The sequence below is a fragment of the Octopus bimaculoides genome, chromosome 6 (genome assembly GCF_046866305.1).
Source record: "Octopus bimaculoides isolate indiv1 chromosome 6, ASM4686630v1, whole genome shotgun sequence".
NCBI classification, from domain to species: domain Eukaryota; kingdom Metazoa; phylum Mollusca; class Cephalopoda; order Octopoda; family Octopodidae; genus Octopus; species Octopus bimaculoides.
Genome location: NC_142933.1, coordinates 13,627,828 through 13,647,215, shown reverse-complemented (window position 1 = coordinate 13,647,215; position 19,388 = coordinate 13,627,828). Strand labels below are relative to the sequence as shown.

Here is a 19,388-nt window from a genome sequence, read left to right as displayed (position 1 = left end):
TCAATATAGTCCAACGTTAACAAGTCTGATGAAACAACTGATTGCAGTCATGTTGTATTTTTTTCTTTCTTAACTTCCGGCAAACAGCTTGGTTTTACAACTTCTTTACAATATATTTACATTTGTAGCTAGTGACTTGACTGAATTTCTCCATTTGTCTAGGCCGTATTGCAACGTGTACACTGATATTTAGAAAGAACAATATGTCTAACACCCTAAAACACTTTAAATGATCATAAACAACACAAAAATATATTCCTTTGATCAAACACTTTTCAATCATGTTGGTCCAGTAAGAGACATTCTACTGAAAATTATTCCATATTTGCTGCTGGATTTGTTCCCAGTTTTAAACTGAGCAATAGATAATACCTTCTAAAGTCTTTTTTTTTTGCTCTATTATCTCTCCTATATTGAAGAAGCGAGTTGTGGGTATTCCTTCTGTGTTAACGAACATGTTCGTAGTCGATCAACCTGTTTGATTCTACGCAACCACGGGAACCTCTATGAGTTAGAAATAACTGTGAAGTCTTCCTTGCTTTCGTCAATACCATTCCAAAAAAGAAAAGATACTTCGGATAATGTAAGGATAATTACACTGTCTACAAAGAAATGGAGGATAGTAACAGGATGAAGAACAACAACAACACAATCAACAACAACTTACCAACGACGATTTGTATGACTTTAACATTCAAAATAACTTTTATGGACTTTTTGAACGTTCACCCATTCAAGCTCGACTAGTTGGTAAATGGAGAGGCAACTTAAGTGATAAATAAAATCTGATACTTCGTCACAGGACAACTATGTAAGTGTTCATATAACAACATTATTATACGATATTCATATTTAATTGATGAGGTTAGAATAAGACCGGAACTTGTCGGTAGTTGTTACATAACTTACAGAAACATATTATCAAACATTGAATAATTGTGTTTGATATATGTTACGGCATATTTACGTCTGAGTGGTTAAGGCGGTGAGGGGTACATATTCTAGTTACCTGCTTTATGAGTTCCAATCCCGCCGAGGGCTACCTTGTATTTTTCTACCTCCAGGGTTAATAAATAAAGAAACAGCTTTTGATGGTGGACTGGCAGAATTGTCGGTGCGTCGAACGGAATAACTTCAACTGGTATTCATTTCAACTCTTCGCATTCTGAGCTCAGACATGAAGAGATTTACACCGCCCCCCGGATTAATCGGCTTCTTTAGTACACTCTGCTTAGTTGTGAGATTTATGAAGAGGTCCCCGGTTTGTAGATACCTTCCTACTTCCCTCTCACCAGATCCGTAGGCTTGGAAAGAGTGAAATATAACACAAGCGTAAGCTTCGTCACAATGCTCCGTTATCGCATCGGATTGATTCTATTGAACTGAGTGATATTGTGAAGGGATAAAAATGTGATAAAAAAACTGATCGACAGAGTGTAGACGTGGACACCTAATACTTTAACAATAGCATCTCGCCTAATTATTAAGAAATGACAGAAAGAATAAAGATTTGCCGTAGGGAGTGGAGAAGCATATGTGTCGGACAGAGACCTTCTCCAGGGCGGGGAGGAGTTTAGAGGAGTGAAATTAAAGAAAAGCAGCAGAAAATCTCTCAAAACTAGAGGATAGAAAAGATTGCGGCCTCTCTTTAATTTCATTCCTGTCAACTTTTGTAGAAGGACTGTTATAGCGCCCATTTGTTTTACAGAACTTTGGCCTATGTGTTGGTCTAAGAATAAGTTTTTCGATTCTCCTGTCCCATCTGGCGTAGACGTGAATCTATTGTTAAAGTTCCTGCAGAAAAATTAGCTTCTCTGTTGCATGATGCTTTCTCATTATTGGTTTCAAATTTTGGCACAAAGCCAGCTATTACTGGGGAGATAGGTAGTCGATTACACCGACTCCAGTGCTCAGCTGGTACTTAATTTATTGACCCCGAAAAGATAAAAGGCAAAATGCTGCATTATTAACATCACATTTATATTCATGAAATTCATTCATTAACACCAATATCTATTTACTGCAATAATATAATAATTATTTCAAACGGAATCCAAGGAGAATGACAGAATTCTTCATGAAATAATGGTAGGGTGTGGGGAATCCAACATTTCAGAAGCAGATCTTCTCCAGGAAAATTCTAACAGGACGGAAATTAAATAGAAGCATCAGAGATTTATATCCTCTATGTATCTTTCTGTAGTTTCACTCCTGTCGACGTCTCCATAAAGAAGAATGCTATCCGAAACGTGCAGTTTCGTGTTCCCTATACAATTTCTTTACTCCCTGTACCTTTTCTTTCCATTTTTCTTAACGATAATTCAGATTAACAGTCGGTATTGAATATATGGAGTTCATTAAAAGAAATCGAAAATAAGAAATAGTTACACCAAACCAATAAGGTACAGGCATGGTTGTGTGGTTAAGAAGTTTACTTCCCAATTATGTTGTCTTGAGTTCAGTCCCACAGCGTAACACCTTGGGCTCGAGACTTCCACTATAGTTCCGGACTAACCAAAGCCTTCTGAGTGCATTTGCTTGAAGGAAACTAAATGAAGGGCCTGGTGTATTTACGTATGTGTGTATGTATGTATGTATGTATGTATGTATGTATGTATGTATGTATGTATGTATGTATGTATGTATATACGTATATCTGTGTGTGGGTGTGGCTATATATATATGTAAGTGTGTGGATATATATGTGTGTGTGTGTATAAGTATATATATATATATATGTGTGTGTGTGTGTGTGTGTCTATGCGTGAATATGTGTGTGTATGTGCGTGTTTTGTGTTTGTTTTGTTCCTCACCATAGCATGGCAAATGGTACTGGTTTGTTTACGTCCGTGGCACCTCCGAGCATTGGAGTAAGTGTCAAACTTTAAAAACAAAATAAGCACCAGTGTCGATTTGTTGGATTAAATCCCTCCTCGTTGGTGCCCCAGCATGGCCGCAGTCCAGTTACTGAAACAAGCAACAGATAAAAGATAACAAAGAAATACATTTCATTCCCCGTACCCTGTCTTTTTCTTTTAATTTCTTTCATTTCTCCAACCATTCGACCATCCATCCGTCTTGTATTTGTTCAGCCAAGTTGGAAAGTCAGGCTTACTGGTGAGCATTACAATAAACAAACGTGATAAGCAACCACAAAGACATTCTGTTCGCGTAAACAAATGTGACGCTTTTCTTACATTCATCTACAATCTTCTCTTTTGTTTGTTTTCGTTTAATATGATAATCTTTTCTAGCTTTTTATTTTAGACTTTGTTTGTGTGTATCTTTGCGCGTTGCATGTGTCAATAACTTTTTCAGAATTATCATCCATTATCTAGTTCACTCTGTTTGTCAGCATGTGTGGGAGCATTTTAAACCGGAATTCTCAATTTTATGTATAGATTTTCTCGGTACACGTAATACAAGCTCAAACGTATTATATACATAATTTTGTTTGCATTCTAACACACACACACAAGCATGCACATGAGCACGCACATGCACACGCACGCACTCACACACATATGCATATATATATATATATATATATATATATATATATATATATATATATATATATATATATATATATATATATATATATACAGTCGTATACATACATATCTATTCGCACGGCAAACACAAACACACGCATGCATACTGGCCTATGTAAGGAATGTATTTTTTTTTTATATCATATTGACATCAAACAAAATATGGATCTGAAAACGAAAAAAAGAAAAGAAACAACTGCGTCAATGAATAGAGACTGATGAATAACAAGACCCAGAGCGACCCTCCTCTCATTCTAACCATCATCATAATAGTAACAAATAATAACTGATTTCAAAATGAAGAAATAGTACAGCAACAATAACAAAGTAGAAAATAAGTAGTCTGGCAAGGTTCTTGGGCGGAGGTCCATTAGCTTAAAGAATAGACACCAAATAAAGGATCAGTCAGAAAGTAACCTTTGGTATTGCCCTAACCCTAACCCTAAACCTCACCTTAACTCTGTCGATAGACTATATAAGGAGCTTACTGTAAAGGGATCTGCGTCACATTTACAGAGGTTACCAGTCTGTTGTGATAGCGTTCTTGCAAGCCATTCGTGTTAACTCTCGTTCGATTTTATAATTGATAAAATTACAACAATGGAGTTTCGTGTTGCGGCCGCCATTCTCTTGATCGCAGTGTCAGCAGTTTACAGTCAAGATATCATGAATCTGTGTAAACAGACAGAAATCAAACCCGGATCGCATTTTATCCGATCACCAAATAACTGCAGTGAATTCTTCTTATGTAACGCTATGTTTCCCCTACCTTTAGCCTGTGGTAAGGGCACGGTATTTTCGCAATCCCAACAGCTCTGTGTGTGGCTGAACAGTCAGTATGATGACTGTAACCGCATCATTTACGGAGGAAAATTCAGTAAGTTGTTTTATTATTAATAATTTTTCGTTCGTTACTTTGCACGAACTGTTCCAAGTCTCACCTGATATCCTCAGGCAACAGCAAGTGATATATTATAGGGAAGTGAGACCAAATTCAGTGAAATAACGTTGTCTTAAATTTATAGTATTTTGGTTTTGTAAGAATTTTAAATGAATCAGATATTTTTAGGTTCACAATGTTTTTCTTAGAATGTGAGCAGTACCCATGAAAACGACATTTTCGTAGTTCCAATACTTCTGGGATTCCTGATATTTGGCCATAATATTTAAGAGTAGCATTTGAGATTATCTCCAAATATTCGATGATTACAAGTATAATTGCTGCTTTTAGATGCCACATTTCTGAGAGCTCTATTTCAATGTTTTTAAAAGAGTGTTGAAATCCATTCTTACCTATAAGTAAACATTTTGACAACGTGATATTTTTTCACAACAATATCCTGTTTATTGACCAAAATAGTAAGAACAGTCTGGATACTAAAGTCCCTAAGAACTGTAATATCTTTATTTCCTTCTATATTGGCAGGCTTATGTTCGCAGCAATTCTTCTCATATAGGATTCCAGGCTTACGGCATATGATCTACTGCATATACCAACCAAAGAAATCATGGCAATTAATATATACATTTAAGACCAACATAGAACTTTAGAGATGAATTGCTTAACTACTTCTCTAGTGGCACCACAAAAGCGGCGAGTGGGACCAGCGCCATTTTAGAGAATGCTGGTTTGGTAGTTTACGGTGGGCAGATACTTATCTATAGCTGCCACAATGAAGCACACTGTTTATGATTTAATTCCAGTTGCAGCCAACCAATAATCGGTCATATTTGTATTTACATCAGGATCGCTGGTCCTTGCAATTTGGTTGCCATGGAAACTCTGAGATTTCATTTGATTTGACTTCTATTTCTATTTTCATTTTTGTTTGTAGAATGTTTTGTTTCATCTAGTTACGCTTCAGTCTTTACAAATATCTTTGGCTCTTTCGATATTAAATAAATTTCTTGGCATTTCCAAATTTACAGACAAGTTTAAACATTCAGTCGTTGGTGTTATTTAGATATGTGTCTAATCCTCGGGTCACCGTTTTTAGAGACGGTTGCCTGAGCATAAGTTCTTCCTCCATTCTTTCGCGGGATGTGTAGTGAGTCAACGTCTGTTTTTGGGTGACGCAGGCAGTGCATTGGAACAGCGTGTTTTTGTGTCAATTTTCTCATCCCCATAACATCAGTTGACGTAAATTTACTTGCGCTGTGTACTGGCCTTGAATCAGATGACGAAAATATACGCAGCCATATCTGCTACGGTTTTGTAGCTGTTTGTTTACCGGTTGATATAAATATCTGCTATCACTCACGGAATTCCTACTAGATGACGAAAATATGCGCAGCCATATCTGCTACGGGTTTGCAGCTGTTTGTGTACCGATTGGTCTGCTATCACTCACGGAATTCCTACTAGAGGCTATCGTGCGAATTTCAAGGAATCTGATAGGTTTGTTAGAATCTTCATGTAAATATTTCCAACTCAGTTCGAGACTTCCTCAACATAATAGTATAAAACAGCAGTTTTGGTGGTTACACCACCATTCCAACCATGACTTCCTATTAAATTCGTACACTTTCAGCGAATTCTTCTGGCCCATCACGGAATTTACAGTCACATCCAGGCACGCCAGTTGAATTTACGGTCCTCGCAGTGAAGAAATAAACAGTGAATGCTTCAAAGCGGTTGACGTAAATATACACCGAACAGTTTCCGTGCGTGTCTTGCTGATTTCTGCCGGGATTATTACCGTCAGTGCAACCTAGTTACCTGATGAAAAAAAATCGTTGCTATGAGGTTACTGTTAACATGGACCATTTTATATTAACGTTGTAGGTAATAACGGGTGTAACCCGGGTATTGCTGGTAACAATCCTGTCTCTCGCATTAAGTTCGCTCTTTAGGATTGTTCTAACTCGTTGATAAAATTCTTCCTGTATTTTTCCAGGCATTTGTGAGTCCCGGATCTCACCCCCTTCATATACTCTGAAACATTTGTACTTTTGTTTTTCAGAATCTAAGTCCTGGTTGATGGTAGACTTGTCTGTCTGTATATCGTTTTTAAAGGTTTTTTTTTGCTTTGAAGAATATGGCTTTAATACATTTATCAAGGTGGAGGCGCAATGGCCCAGTGGTTAGGGCAGCGGACTCGCGGTCATAGGATCGCGGTTTTAATTCCCAGACCGGGCGTTGTGAGTGTTTATTGAGCGAAAACACCTAAAGTTCCACGAGGCTCCGGCAGGGGATGGTGGCGAACCCTGCTGTACTCTTTCACCACAACTTTCTCTCTCTTACTTCCTGTTTCTGTTGTGCCTGTCATTCAAAGGGTCAGCCTTGTCACACTGTGTCACACTGAATATCTCCGAGAACTACGTTAAGGGTACACGTGTCTGTGGAGTGCTCAGCCACTTGCACGTTAATTACATGAGCAGGCTGTTCCCTTGATCGGATCAACTGGAACCCTCGACGTCGTAAGCGATGGAGTGCCAACAACACATTTATCAAGGTGTAACTCCATTTTGATATCGCCACTAATTTACTTTACTATAGTTAAAAGCCGTTTCAGTTGTTGGTGAAAACTTTAGATTATTCATGTAAAGGAGGTGATTGATGTGTCTATTGTGCGTAGGTTTTTGGTATGGCTAGAGCATTGATCGCTTCGATCCTGTTTCTCGCGTTCAGCTCTGTCTTCAGTATTGCTCTCACCCTGCGATAACATTCTCTTCTGATCCTTTCCCTCATCACTGAGTGCTTGATATTGTCCCCTTCAATTACCCCTAGGTATTTGTAGCTCTCCGCTGGTTCTAACTCTTTTATGACATGTTGCTGGTCAAGGTTCACATTAGATGTATTTGTCATTTTTCCTTTGATAAAGGTAGCTTTTGCACATTTATCAAGGCCAAATTGCATCCTGATGTCATCACTGAATTATTATTATTATTATTATTATTATTATTATTATTATTATTATTATTATTATTATTATTATTATTATTACGGAGTGAGAGAGCAGTGCATACCATCAAAGTGACACTGGGGTAAAATATACGAGGCCCATTATACCCATCATGACTACCCGTCTGATAAGGGTACACCAGGTACATGCATCACAACCATGTATGCGCGACATGGTGATTTCATATCAAGATAAATAGCGCATGACCTCGCAAGTGGGGCCCAGTTAAAATTTCTTCTAGTCGAGTAGCCCATCCCGCTCAAAGGTCCCTGAATAAGTATTGTTTAAAGATGATGAGCAAAACAAATTTCCAAAGGTGAATTTTTCAAGCCCCAAATAATTCCTCTCAACACATGGCTATGATGCTCCCCACTACTTCTGCTCGTGATACATATATCGTCAGCCACTGAGGGGTAAGCTTAACTGGTTAAGGTCAAGCAATCGACAAAGCATATCTGTGGTACTGAGCAGAATATTTGCTGTAGCCCATCTTTTATACCAAGACAAAACAACGTACATGATAACACTTCCAATCAATTAAGATCAGAAGCCATGAGAGGCAATTATTATTATTATTATTATTATTATTATTATTATTATTATTATTATTATTATTATTATTATTATTATTATTATCATCATCATCATCATCATTATTATTATTATTATTATTATTATTATTATTATTATTATAGATGTCACACAGTACGCAATATCGTGAGGTTGTTGATTGAAGATATTGTGTCTACCGGGGGTTTGTACTGTTTGTCAAGTCACAACAAAGACCTCAGACAGATTGTACTTTACGCAATATGTATGCAGTTCCAAGTAATGCCGACTTTTGCAATACATCTAGATTGTAGGGTATCTCTAAGCTTTTCAGATGTCATTTTCAGATTGAGTGGTATTGAACCCAATGCTTCGACGACAATAGGGATATCCTTTATGCTTGACTCTCGTAGCTGCCACATGTTAGCGATTTCAGTTCTCAGGCCTCCATATTTATCAGCAGTTTCTCTTTCTTTCATGACGATATGTTGATCTCTTGGCACTGCCACGTCGATTACTAGGCACTCATGTTTGTTCCTACTGAAGGTTACTATATCCGGCGTTCAGTGTTCTAACACTATGTCTGTCTGGAAATCAAAGTCCCTGAGAATTTTTGCCTCTCCGTTTTCCGTCCATTACATTTTCCGATGTATGTTGGTAACAAACACCCGTAACCGTATTATTATTATATGTTTGACTTTTGCTTTGTATTTGTACAAGTTGGCTCCAAGTCTCACCCAAGAGACAACAAATTAGAAGTTCATGTTGGTGTTATGCCTAGGGTGCCATATATTTGGTTTTGTCCATAGTATTGTTCTAGAGAATCTTTAAGGAAACATTTGTTTCAAAATTTGAGTTTACACAGACAGTATTTTACGTAGGATATGGGCAGTTTCCATAAACACTATCTTCTGAATTTCTGCCATTTTGGGGTTTCCTGGTTTCCTTATTGTTGTTGTTGTTGTTGTTGTTGTTGTTATTATTATTGTTCAGTAGTTTTATTTTTATAACGTGCTTTCACTTCACTACCGAGCGCTGCTCTGTGCGCCTTGGGTATGTGCTGTGGTTTGCTGTGATGCTCTTATGTTTACTGTATTGAAAGTGTTTTGCGTAGAATGTGTGCAGTACCCAGTAGTGCAAGTTTCTGTATGTTATATATATTTGTAAGTCCTGGTGTTTTTGTTATGTATTTGTCTGAATATTTTTTTATTATACCTAAGGCACCTACTATGATAGGAATTGTTTCTGTTTTTAGATTCCACATTCGAGTTATCTCTATTTCCAGGTCTTTGTATTTTGAAAGTTTTTCCATTTCTTTTAGAGAAACGTTGTCATCTGCTGGTATTGATACATCAATTAGAAAGCATTTTTTTTCTTCATGATCTTTGACAACTATATCTGGTCTATTGGCCTTAATTTCTCTATCTGTGTGTATTGGCATATCCCAGAGTATGGTTGCTTTCTCGTTTTCTGTGACCTTTTCTGGCGTGTGTTTATACCATCTTTTTTTCTGTTGTTGTTATTATTATTATTATTATTATCATTATTATTATTATTATTATTATTATTATTATTATTATTATTATTATTATTATTATTATTGTTGTTATTATTCATGTTATTATTATTATTATTATTATTATTATTATTATTATTATTATTATTATTATTATTATTATTATTATTATTATTATGATTATTATTACTATTCATTCGACACTTGATAGGTTGAGGCAGATTTCTACTATAATCACCTGCTACACCTTCGTGTCTCCGAGTGTGTGCCGCATTGGGTGCTCTCTTTTGTTGGGAAGTGCAAACCCTTCCCGGTCTTGTACAGCACCAGTCGGGTTTGTTATGAACTTTGGTTGCAATCTTTCGTTGTATAAGTGCTTGTATTATGTGCTGTTTGTGTAATGCGAGCTATGTTCTTCTGTTGTAGACTTCACGTTGTGGGACTTGTTTATTTCATTGGATATTTACAGTACAGAGTGTTTTGTATTTGTGAATTGTTTTATTTGGGCTGTACTATTGAATTCATAATATCTTGCATAGGATTTGGGCTGTTCCATTATTATTATTTATTATTATTATTATTATTATTATTATTATTATTATTATTATTATTATTACTATTATTTTTATTATTATTATTATTATTATGATCATCATCATCATCATTATTGCTATTATTATTATTATTATTATTATTATCAACATCATCATTATTAATATTATTATTTTATTATTATTATTATTATTATTATTATTATTATTATTATTATTATTATCAACATCATCATTATTAATATTATTATTATTATTATTATTATTATTATTATTATTATTATTATTATTATTATTATTATTATTATTATTTTATTATTATTATTATTATTATTATTATTATTATTATTATTATGATCATCATCATCATCATCACCATATTACTATTATTATTATTATTATTATTATTATTATTATTATTATTATTAGTATTATTATTATCATTAGTAGTAGTAGTAGTAGTAGTAGTAGTAGTAGTAGTAGTAGTAGTAGTAGTAGTAGTATTCGGAGGTTCTTGCTTCTCGAGCCCTTAGCAGATGTGTACAGAATTTCAACAGCACTTTGCTGAAATTTACGGAGCGTCCGGTGGGTCTGAGCTGGAAGTAGATTTCACCTGCTGCCTCGATGGCATGCCATCCCTTTCGGCCAAGGATGCAAAGTTCTGCAAAATACCGATAACAGCCGAAGACATACGGAATGCGATGACTAGCTGCACAAAGGTGAAGTCTCCGAGGCTTGAAACTCTGCCCGTCGAACTTTAATCTTCATATGATATACATGTTCGGTGATCTCTTGATGGATGTCTTCTGAAACTGGCAACTGAACGAGAGAATTCTCAGTGCTGTATATCGTGGTGTGGTGGTGGTTCTGCTAAGAAATGATCCGAACAATGGGGACGAAGTAGATAATTTTAGGCTCATTACTCTACTGAACGCAGACTACTAGATTTTGGCGATTTTTAGCAAAGTGGTTGGCGTCTGTCGCCAATAAACTGGTCATTGACGCACAGACATGCGCTATCCCAAACAGATCTATCCACTGTAACCTCCACCTCAAACGTTACATCATAGTGAAAGTCAATAAGGAACCTGGCATAGGTGTGGCGCTCTTCAATTTGGATCAATCAAAAGGTTTTGATTGCGTTGACCGTCAATACTTGGATGCTATCCGTGAGGCAGCCAGTTTCAGTCCCGTTATCAGAAGCTGGATCACTGCAATCTACTGTTCAGTAGTGAAAGTGAATGGCCATTTATCGGAATCGATTGATCCGTCAAGGATGCCCACTCTCGCCTCTTCTGTACGTGCTGACTCTCGAGCCATTACTACAAAAGCTGGATGTTTCGAGTGACATCCCACGTGAACTAGGATGACGAGAGTCTGTGTCGGCTTTTGCGGACGACGTCACTGTATAGTGTAGGACATCTAGGAAATGGAATTGATCGGCACTATCTTAAGGGAATACGAAGCATTGAAAGGTGCAAATATTAACCAGGAGAAGTTGAGGCCTATGGTTAATTTCCAGAAATTTCTGGCCTGATGGCGGTTCGAAAAAAGCTTTGCAAGCACGGAAGTACTGTCACACAGACATGTCCGAGATGTGAGTAGGCGTAGGGCGATGAAACCGCTCTGCATATATTCATCCATTGTCCGGGCATTAGTGACTTATGGAGCTTTGCCGAACAACTGTTGACGCGTGTAGGACGCATCTGGTTATAGGCCGATTCCATCTAGAAGATCGCCGCGCCACCATCTGTTAGCTGGGAAGGACAGGTAGCTTTCCTCCGTCATATGACTGTGGCGAAAGAGGTAGTGTGGTGGATGGGGTGGAAAGAACTGAAGCCATACACATGCATTACAACTTATAAACTCTCTTCGGTCTGAATACCTTTTATTGCCCTCACTACTTCAATACTCATTACCCCACTTTTCGGGTTAGCTTTATCTCTTCCCTATCTCAAATTTTAATATCCTGTCTCTTTAAATGTCGGTTATATGTATTTCTGATTATTTTCTATATATTCTCATTATTTTGTTTTATTATTTCCATATCCTTACCTATTAACCTCTTATCTCTTATAAATTGTCACATTTCTAGTTCTTAGATAGATATTCTTCAGTTACTGAAGTCTATGCCAAATGGTTATATTACATCCATATAAACGTATAAATATTTGTGTGTATGTGTATATATGTATATATGCACATATATAAATGTGTGTGTATCTGTATGCAACTTTACTTTTTTTCTGATTTTGAGTGTGACAAGCACAAGAAATATATAAAATAAATGATTCTGGAGCACTTATTGAAATCTTGTATGAATTTTTGATTTTAGATGATCCTATCTGTAGCCAATTCCCCTTTGGACTTAACCGTGACCCTAATGATTGCCATAGGTTCATTCCTTGCTACAATCGAACCTCATATCCTTCAATGGCATGCCAAGCTGGTCTTTTCTTTAGCGTCAATGAACAGAGATGTACCACGGAAGGTACTGCGAATTGTAGAATCCAATGTAAGTTACTTTTATAATTCATTCTATCATATCTTCCTCTAGAAGTGGAGTTTCTTAAATAACGGATTATGAAATTTTCTAGGTTTCTGGTGGGCATAGTAATGGAAAAAACGTTATCCTTCCAGTTAATGTAACGTAAATTTGGACAATCATTAACTTTTCTGACATTGTAAAAAACAATACCTTTCAAAATTTTTAGAAATTTAATTCTTAGTACACGGTGCTGATTGTTTCCCGTTCATTGAAGAATATAATATCTGCGAAGACCATTTATTCTTTGAAACGAAATACAATCCCTAGTTACTCTTTTACTTGTTTCAGTCATTTGACTGCGGCTATGCTGGAGCACCGCCTTTTAGTCGAGCAAATCGACCCCAGGACTTATTCTTTGTAAGCCTAGTACTTATTCTATCGGTCTCTTTTTGCCGAACCGCTAAGTTACGGGGACGTAAACACACCAGCCTCGGTTGTCAAGCAAAGTTGAGGGGACAAACACAGACACGCACATACACACACACACACACACACACACACACACACACACACACACACACACACACACATATATATATATATATATATATACATATATACGACGGGCTTCTTTCAGTTTCCATCTACCAAATCCACTCACAAGGCTTTGGTCGGCCCGAGTCTATAGTAGAAGACACTTGCCCAACGTGCCACACAGTGGGAATGAACCCGGAACCATGTGGTTGGTAAGCAAGCTACTTACCACCCACCCACTCCTGTGCCTATAATAGAAATGCATGCTTTTACATTTCATGGATTATATATTTAAAAATGTATTACATATTTTTAAAAAACAAATGCCTCAAAAAATCTCTTCGGGTTTCTCATGTGGAGTTGAGCCCCTTTTATACGAATTTTGACACTATTGCTCAATACTGTTGGCTAATTTTAATCTAGATGGTCTTTTCTACTAAGCGCCAGTTTATAATAATAATTGTTTTTTTCTACTAAAGTCACAAAGCCTGAGAGAGGCTAAGACAATTACATGGAGCCCATTATTTGACTGGTACATATTTCATAGACCCCGAAAAGGTGAAAGGCAAAGTGGTCCTTGGCCACATTTGAACTCAGAATAAAAAGAGCAGGAGGAAATACAGCTTAGCATTTTCTGCAAATCGGTAATGATTTTGCCAGGTGGCAGCCTTAGTCAATGATAACAATAATAATAATAATAATAATAATAATAATAATAATAATAATAATAATGATAATGATGCTTTCTACTATAGGCAAAAGGCCTGAAATTTGGGAGAACGGGGATGAGTCGATTACATCAACAACAGTGCGTAACTGGTACTTAATTTATCGACCCCGAAAGGATGAAAGGTAAAGTCGACCCCGGTTGCATTTGAACCCATAACGTGAGGAGAGACACAATGCTGCTAAGCGTTTCGCCCGGCGTGCTAACGACACTGCCAAGGCACCGCCTTCAGTAATAATAATAACAACAACAACAACAATAATAATAATAATAATAATAATAATAATAATAATAATAATAATAATAATAATAATAATAATAATGGTAATAATAATAATAATAATAATAATAATAATAATGGTAATAATAATAATAATAATAATATAGGCACATTTCCTGAAATTTTGTGGTAGGGGACGAGTCTATTGCATCGATACCCAGTGTTTCATTGGTTCTTATTTTATCGACCCCGAAAAAGGGGAAGGCAAAAATCGACCTCGGCTGAATTTGAACATGAAGACGGACGAAACGCCGTAAAGCATTTTTTCCGGCGTGTTTAACGAGTTTGCCAGTTTGCCGCATTCGTCGCTTTAACTATTTGATAAATTAATTCACTAAAAACGGTTTTTCCTGAATATGCGCCTTTGAAATTATGGAGGGTAACTACTTAACACACTCGTGTCTTCGAGAAAAGAACAATATTTTTGTATATGCCATAAATGCATTATATTTACCATATATATTTTACACGTTTTAGATATTTGACTATGGCTATACTGGGGCAGCGCCTGGTAGGGGGGGGGGGGTGTTAGTCGAACATGGAGCACTGTATTTGATTTTTCAAAGTTTTGTAATTATTATATTGTTCCGATTGGCTCAACTGCTGATGTAAACATTGGTTGTTAAGTTGTAATGAGGAGAAATGCATACAGAAAAACGCGTGGGAGCACGCGTGCACACACACACACACACAAACACACAAACACACAGAAACACACACACGCACACATAGGCTATATTAAATCTCTGAGCGAGTGGTTGGCATTAACAGTACGGAAATATAAAATGTATCTGCCAACTCGATGTGGCGGTCTCATTCAGGACGATGTTACTGTAGTTCTTAGTCTCGGGAAAACATCTTCTCCAGCTGACTAACGACACCCTGTCTGTGTCCGATTACTATTTTCGAGGATATATATATCCTCGCAAATACTAATCGGACATATGTATATATATATATATAAGTATGTATGTGTGTGCGTGTATGTGTAAGTATATATATGTATTTGTATATGCATATATATGTATGCATGTATGTATGCACGTCTGTCTATATATATATATATATATATATATATATATTTTTTTTTTTTTTTATAGTTTCAGCTTAGAGCTGCGGCCATGCTGATGCACCGCCGTGTTGCTACACTGTTATTACAGGGAACCTCTTACAATTTGCGGCATTTGGTGAAGAATGGAGTTTGATTTAGCAATCCTCATTTGCACCTCCTGCCGCGAGGTAGGTTCATCTAGGACTCTCGACAGGAAGAGGTCCAGCTTTAATTTAAAAACCCCTAAGTCTACTTTGTGCAGGTTCCTCAGTCTCTTTGGGGGAATATTAAAAAGCTGTGGGCCCCTAAAACCCAAACTGTTGCCGTAACTGGTCCTGAAGCGCGATGGCATTGCTGGGATCTTTGGCACTCTGCAGTGTCGTCCCGTTCTAGCATTGGTGTAGCTTTCAATGCCAAAATTTGGCACAATTCCTTCCAGGATCTTCCAGATGTATATTACTGCATACCTCTCCCACCTTCTCTCCAGGGAGTAGAGTCTTAGCTGTTTCAGCCTTTCCCAGTAGCTGAGCAGTTGCAAAGAGACAATCTTCTTTGTGAATCTTCTCTGGATTGCTTCAAGGTCTGCTGTTAATTTCACACTGCTGGGTGACCACAGCTGTGAGCAGTAATCCAGGCGGCTGAGGACGAATGTCCTCCAGAGGATCATCATGGCTTCCTTATCTCTGGTTCTGAATGTTCTCAGGATCCATCCAGCCAATCGTCTGCACTTTGTTGCCATCCTGGTAATGTGCACTTGGAAAGAGGCATCATCACTCATGTCGATACCCAGGTCTCTCACTGATTTAGGCTCTGGGATTGAAATTCCCTGCGGACCAGTGTACTCTGTAAGTTTCATATTCTCAGTTTTGGGCGTTGGTAGCGCAGGGCTTGGAATTTTTCAGCATTAAACTGCATATTATTATCCTCAGCCCATCTGTAAACTGAGTCCAACTCCTGCTGCAGGTGTGCAATATCACTGGAGTTCTGTATTTTCTGCGAGACTTTCGTATCGTCTGCGTAGCTTGCAAGTGTGGCTATCCGGGCACTTGAAGGCATATCTGAGAGAGCGACTATAAAAAGCAATGGTCCCAAGACAGTGCCCTGTGGAACACCGCTCATTATTTGTGTTTTCATAGAGGTGGCTCCATTAGCCACTACTGCCTGACTTCTATCTTTCAGAAAGTCATGTAACCACTCTCCAAGTTTTCCAGCTATGCCAAGATCACGCAGTTTGTGGCATATCACACCATGATCCACTTTGTCAAAAGCTTTTGCAAAATCAAGGTATATTACGTTCACATTTGAGTTGTTGAGTAACTGCCTCAACACCCAGTCATAATGTTGTAAGAGATGGGTCAGGCAGCTCCTACCTGGTCGAAAGCCATGTTGGGTATCACTCAGCAATTTATTTTCTTCAAGGAATGCGATTAGGTTTCCTCTGACTATCCTTTCCATGACTTTGCTGATGTGTGAAGTCAGAGAGATAGGCCTATAGTTTTTGGCATCTGCTCTGCTTCCCCCTTTATGGATTGGGCATATTATTCCCTCCTTCAGCTTGCTTGGCAGTCTGCCGTTTGCGAGAAAGCTCTGGAAGAGGATCTTGAGGGGTTTTGCCAGGGCATGCTTACACGATTTAAGGAGGATTGCTGGGAAACCATCAGGGCCAGCAGTTGAGTTTGTGTCCACTTCATGTATAGCTAGTAGTACATCTTCTTCGCTGATGTTGATGTATTCCATTGTAACTGCCTCACTGGTTATAGGGGAGGTAGCAAAGAGGTCCGCTGGTTCGTTCACTTGTCTGTGCTCCAATGGAGTGGTGAAGACACTTTTGAATTGCTCATTCAGTACCTCACTCATCCTAGTTGGACTGTCTGTGAGGGAGCCATCCTTTTCGGAGAGGGGTCCAATCTTGCAGCGTACAGAGGCTGTTTCTTTTGCGTAATGAAAGAAGGCCTTTGGGTTTGACTTAATGTTTTTTATAACCCAGGCTTCTTTGTCTTCTCTCTCTCTCTCACATAGGATTGTTGCAGCCTTTATTCAATCTCCATCAGTGTCGTTTTTAGGCGAGACCTTTGGCCATTCTTGGGATGCTGGTTGAGTCGATTTGCAACTTTCGTCCGTCGTCTCATGAGGATCTTCCGCTCCCTTGGAATCTTGTTTTTATTTGTTTTGGCCTTGTGCTCTGGGACATAATTCTGGCATATGGCTTGCACAGTAGGCATGAAACATTCTAGTTTCATGTCAACGTCTGGTGTGGAGAGACATTTTGGCCAATCCTCTCTGAGGATCTCTTTCTGAATCGATTTCCAGTCCGCTTTGTGGAAGTTCAGATTGGAGAGATTTTGGGTGCTTCCTTTAGGCTGTATGTCTCTGGTTTCTTTCGGCCCAAACATAGACAGCTCTATTATGTTGTGATCCGAAACTAATGTCGGCGTCACTTTCACATCATGAATGATGTCCGTATTGTTCGTGAAGCAGAGATCTAGAATATTATTCGCTCTAGTTGGTCTGAGAACAGCTTGCTCCATGAATAGGGCATTGGTGAGGTTGAGAAGGCATTCCACCTGTGCTTGCTTGCGATAAGTCATTCCTGAGAGTATGAGACCTTCGGGCCATTTGACGTTGGGGAAGTTGAAATCACCCATAAGAAATATGGTCACATGGTGTTCCAGTTTCATGAGGATTTCTTTAATTCTAGTGAGGCAATCTTCAAATTTGCCTATGTCGTTTGGAGCATCCGGTGGGCAATATGCATTGCATATGACTATATTATGTTGTCTTATGTATACAATTTGGGTGTCGTATACCGAATTTGAGTATGACAGTAAGACCTGGGGTGTGAGGTCGTCACGGATGTATACAGCAACTCCACCATGGCTCCTTTCCCTTCTGTCTGTTCGCAGTATGACATATTTTGGTACGTGTACTTCTGCATCTTCTATATCGGGGCTGAGGTGAGTTTCCACGAGTGCTATGCATAGGGCTTGATTGCATGCAGGATGGTCTCTCAGGAAAGAAATGTTGCTTTTATTATTATAATTCAACAGGCCCCCAATATTTAGTAAAAATATTGGCGTGATGCCTGTGCAGGCGTTAGGGGAGGCCATCCCATGTCTGTTGACTGTGGTGGTCTTGCGCAGTGGGGGGCAAGGTTCCTCGTCTGTGCTTGGTGTAGCCACGTCAGCTGCTGCACAATCTTTTGTGCCATGCACAAAAAAGACTCTTGTTCAGCTGCTGCGTTGCGTATGATTTCTGAAGAGCGCACGTCTTTGAATTTTCTCCTTGGGGACATCTGTCGTCTTTCCTCAGGGAAGTTTTTATCCTTTAAACCTTTGTAGTTTTGGCGGGGTGTCGGGTGGGCAAACCGGCAGTTTTTGCCGTCTTCCCCATGCCAACATTTGCCTTGCAGGTAAAATATATATATATATATATACACATACATATATGTATATATATGTGTATATATATATTAAAAACGAAATATATATATATATATATATATATATATATATATTTTTTGTTGCTACAGTGTTAAACTGTCGTATGTCCAAGTTTAGCCAAATGCGTTTTTTTTTATTACAATATTTAAAATTGCTTGAAATATTTGAAAATTGCCAAAGTTTACTACATCAGTTAAGTATTTTTCAAAAGCATAGTAAGTCCCACATACGGCAGTTCAGCAAAAATATTTCTTACTGAAAATATCATACATACATGGAGTCATGATGTTATGCGCCCAACAAATTATTATTGCTAAGATTAAACTGTTGCTGAAGTAAAAAGAAATGGAAGGGTGAAACTATTTCTTCGTTTTCTGAAAAAGTAATGTTTTGGACTTGCGACACATATATATATACATACATACATTGCGACACTTCCGTTTATCAAATCCACTCAAGGCTTTGGTCGGCCAGAAGCTGTACTACACGACACTTGCTTTTGACTAAACCCAGAACCATGTGGCAGTCACGAATGCGTCTACAAGCAATATATCTTATATATTTACTATCCCTGATTTTTCCTTCCATTTTTTTGTATGAAGTAATTAAATTCTTTCATATTTTTGTGTTGCAGAAACAGCTTCCCGCCACAGTAATTCATAATCCTGACCTTGTTTTCGTGAATCAATACAACTTTCAAAGAATTGATGATCATTAGAATTGCAAATTTGTGAAAGAATAAACATTTTCTGAAAATAACCACCATTGTTTTGTCTTTTTATTAGGTTATTGA

The 19,388-nt window shown here is 37.8% G+C and overlaps 1 protein-coding gene across 1 annotated transcript; it reads left to right on the top strand.

Annotated features, from left to right (window-relative positions):
* Positions 1 to 4,055: 4,055 nt before the first annotated feature.
* LOC128248079 (uncharacterized) lies at positions 4,056 to 19,355 on the top strand. The gene is made up of 3 exons (XM_052968499.2): positions 4,056 to 4,431; positions 12,411 to 12,590; positions 19,230 to 19,355. The coding sequence occupies exons 1-3, from the start codon at positions 4,393 to 4,395 to the stop codon at positions 19,311 to 19,313; spliced, it is 303 nt and encodes a 100-aa protein (XP_052824459.1). The 5' UTR covers positions 4,056 to 4,392; the 3' UTR covers positions 19,314 to 19,355.
* Positions 19,356 to 19,388: the final 33 nt, after the last annotated feature.

Coding starts and splice junctions, on each gene's coding strand:
- LOC128248079 (XM_052968499.2), top strand. CDS start 4,393: ATGATGACTGTAACCGCATCATTTACGGAGGAAAATTCA. Junction 4,432..12,410: donor CATTTACGGAGGAAAATTCA/GTAAGTTGTTTT, acceptor TTTTGATTTTAG/ATGATCCTATCTGTAGCCAA. Junction 12,591..19,229: donor TGCGAATTGTAGAATCCAAT/GTAAGTTACTTT, acceptor TTTGTGTTGCAG/AAACAGCTTCCCGCCACAGT.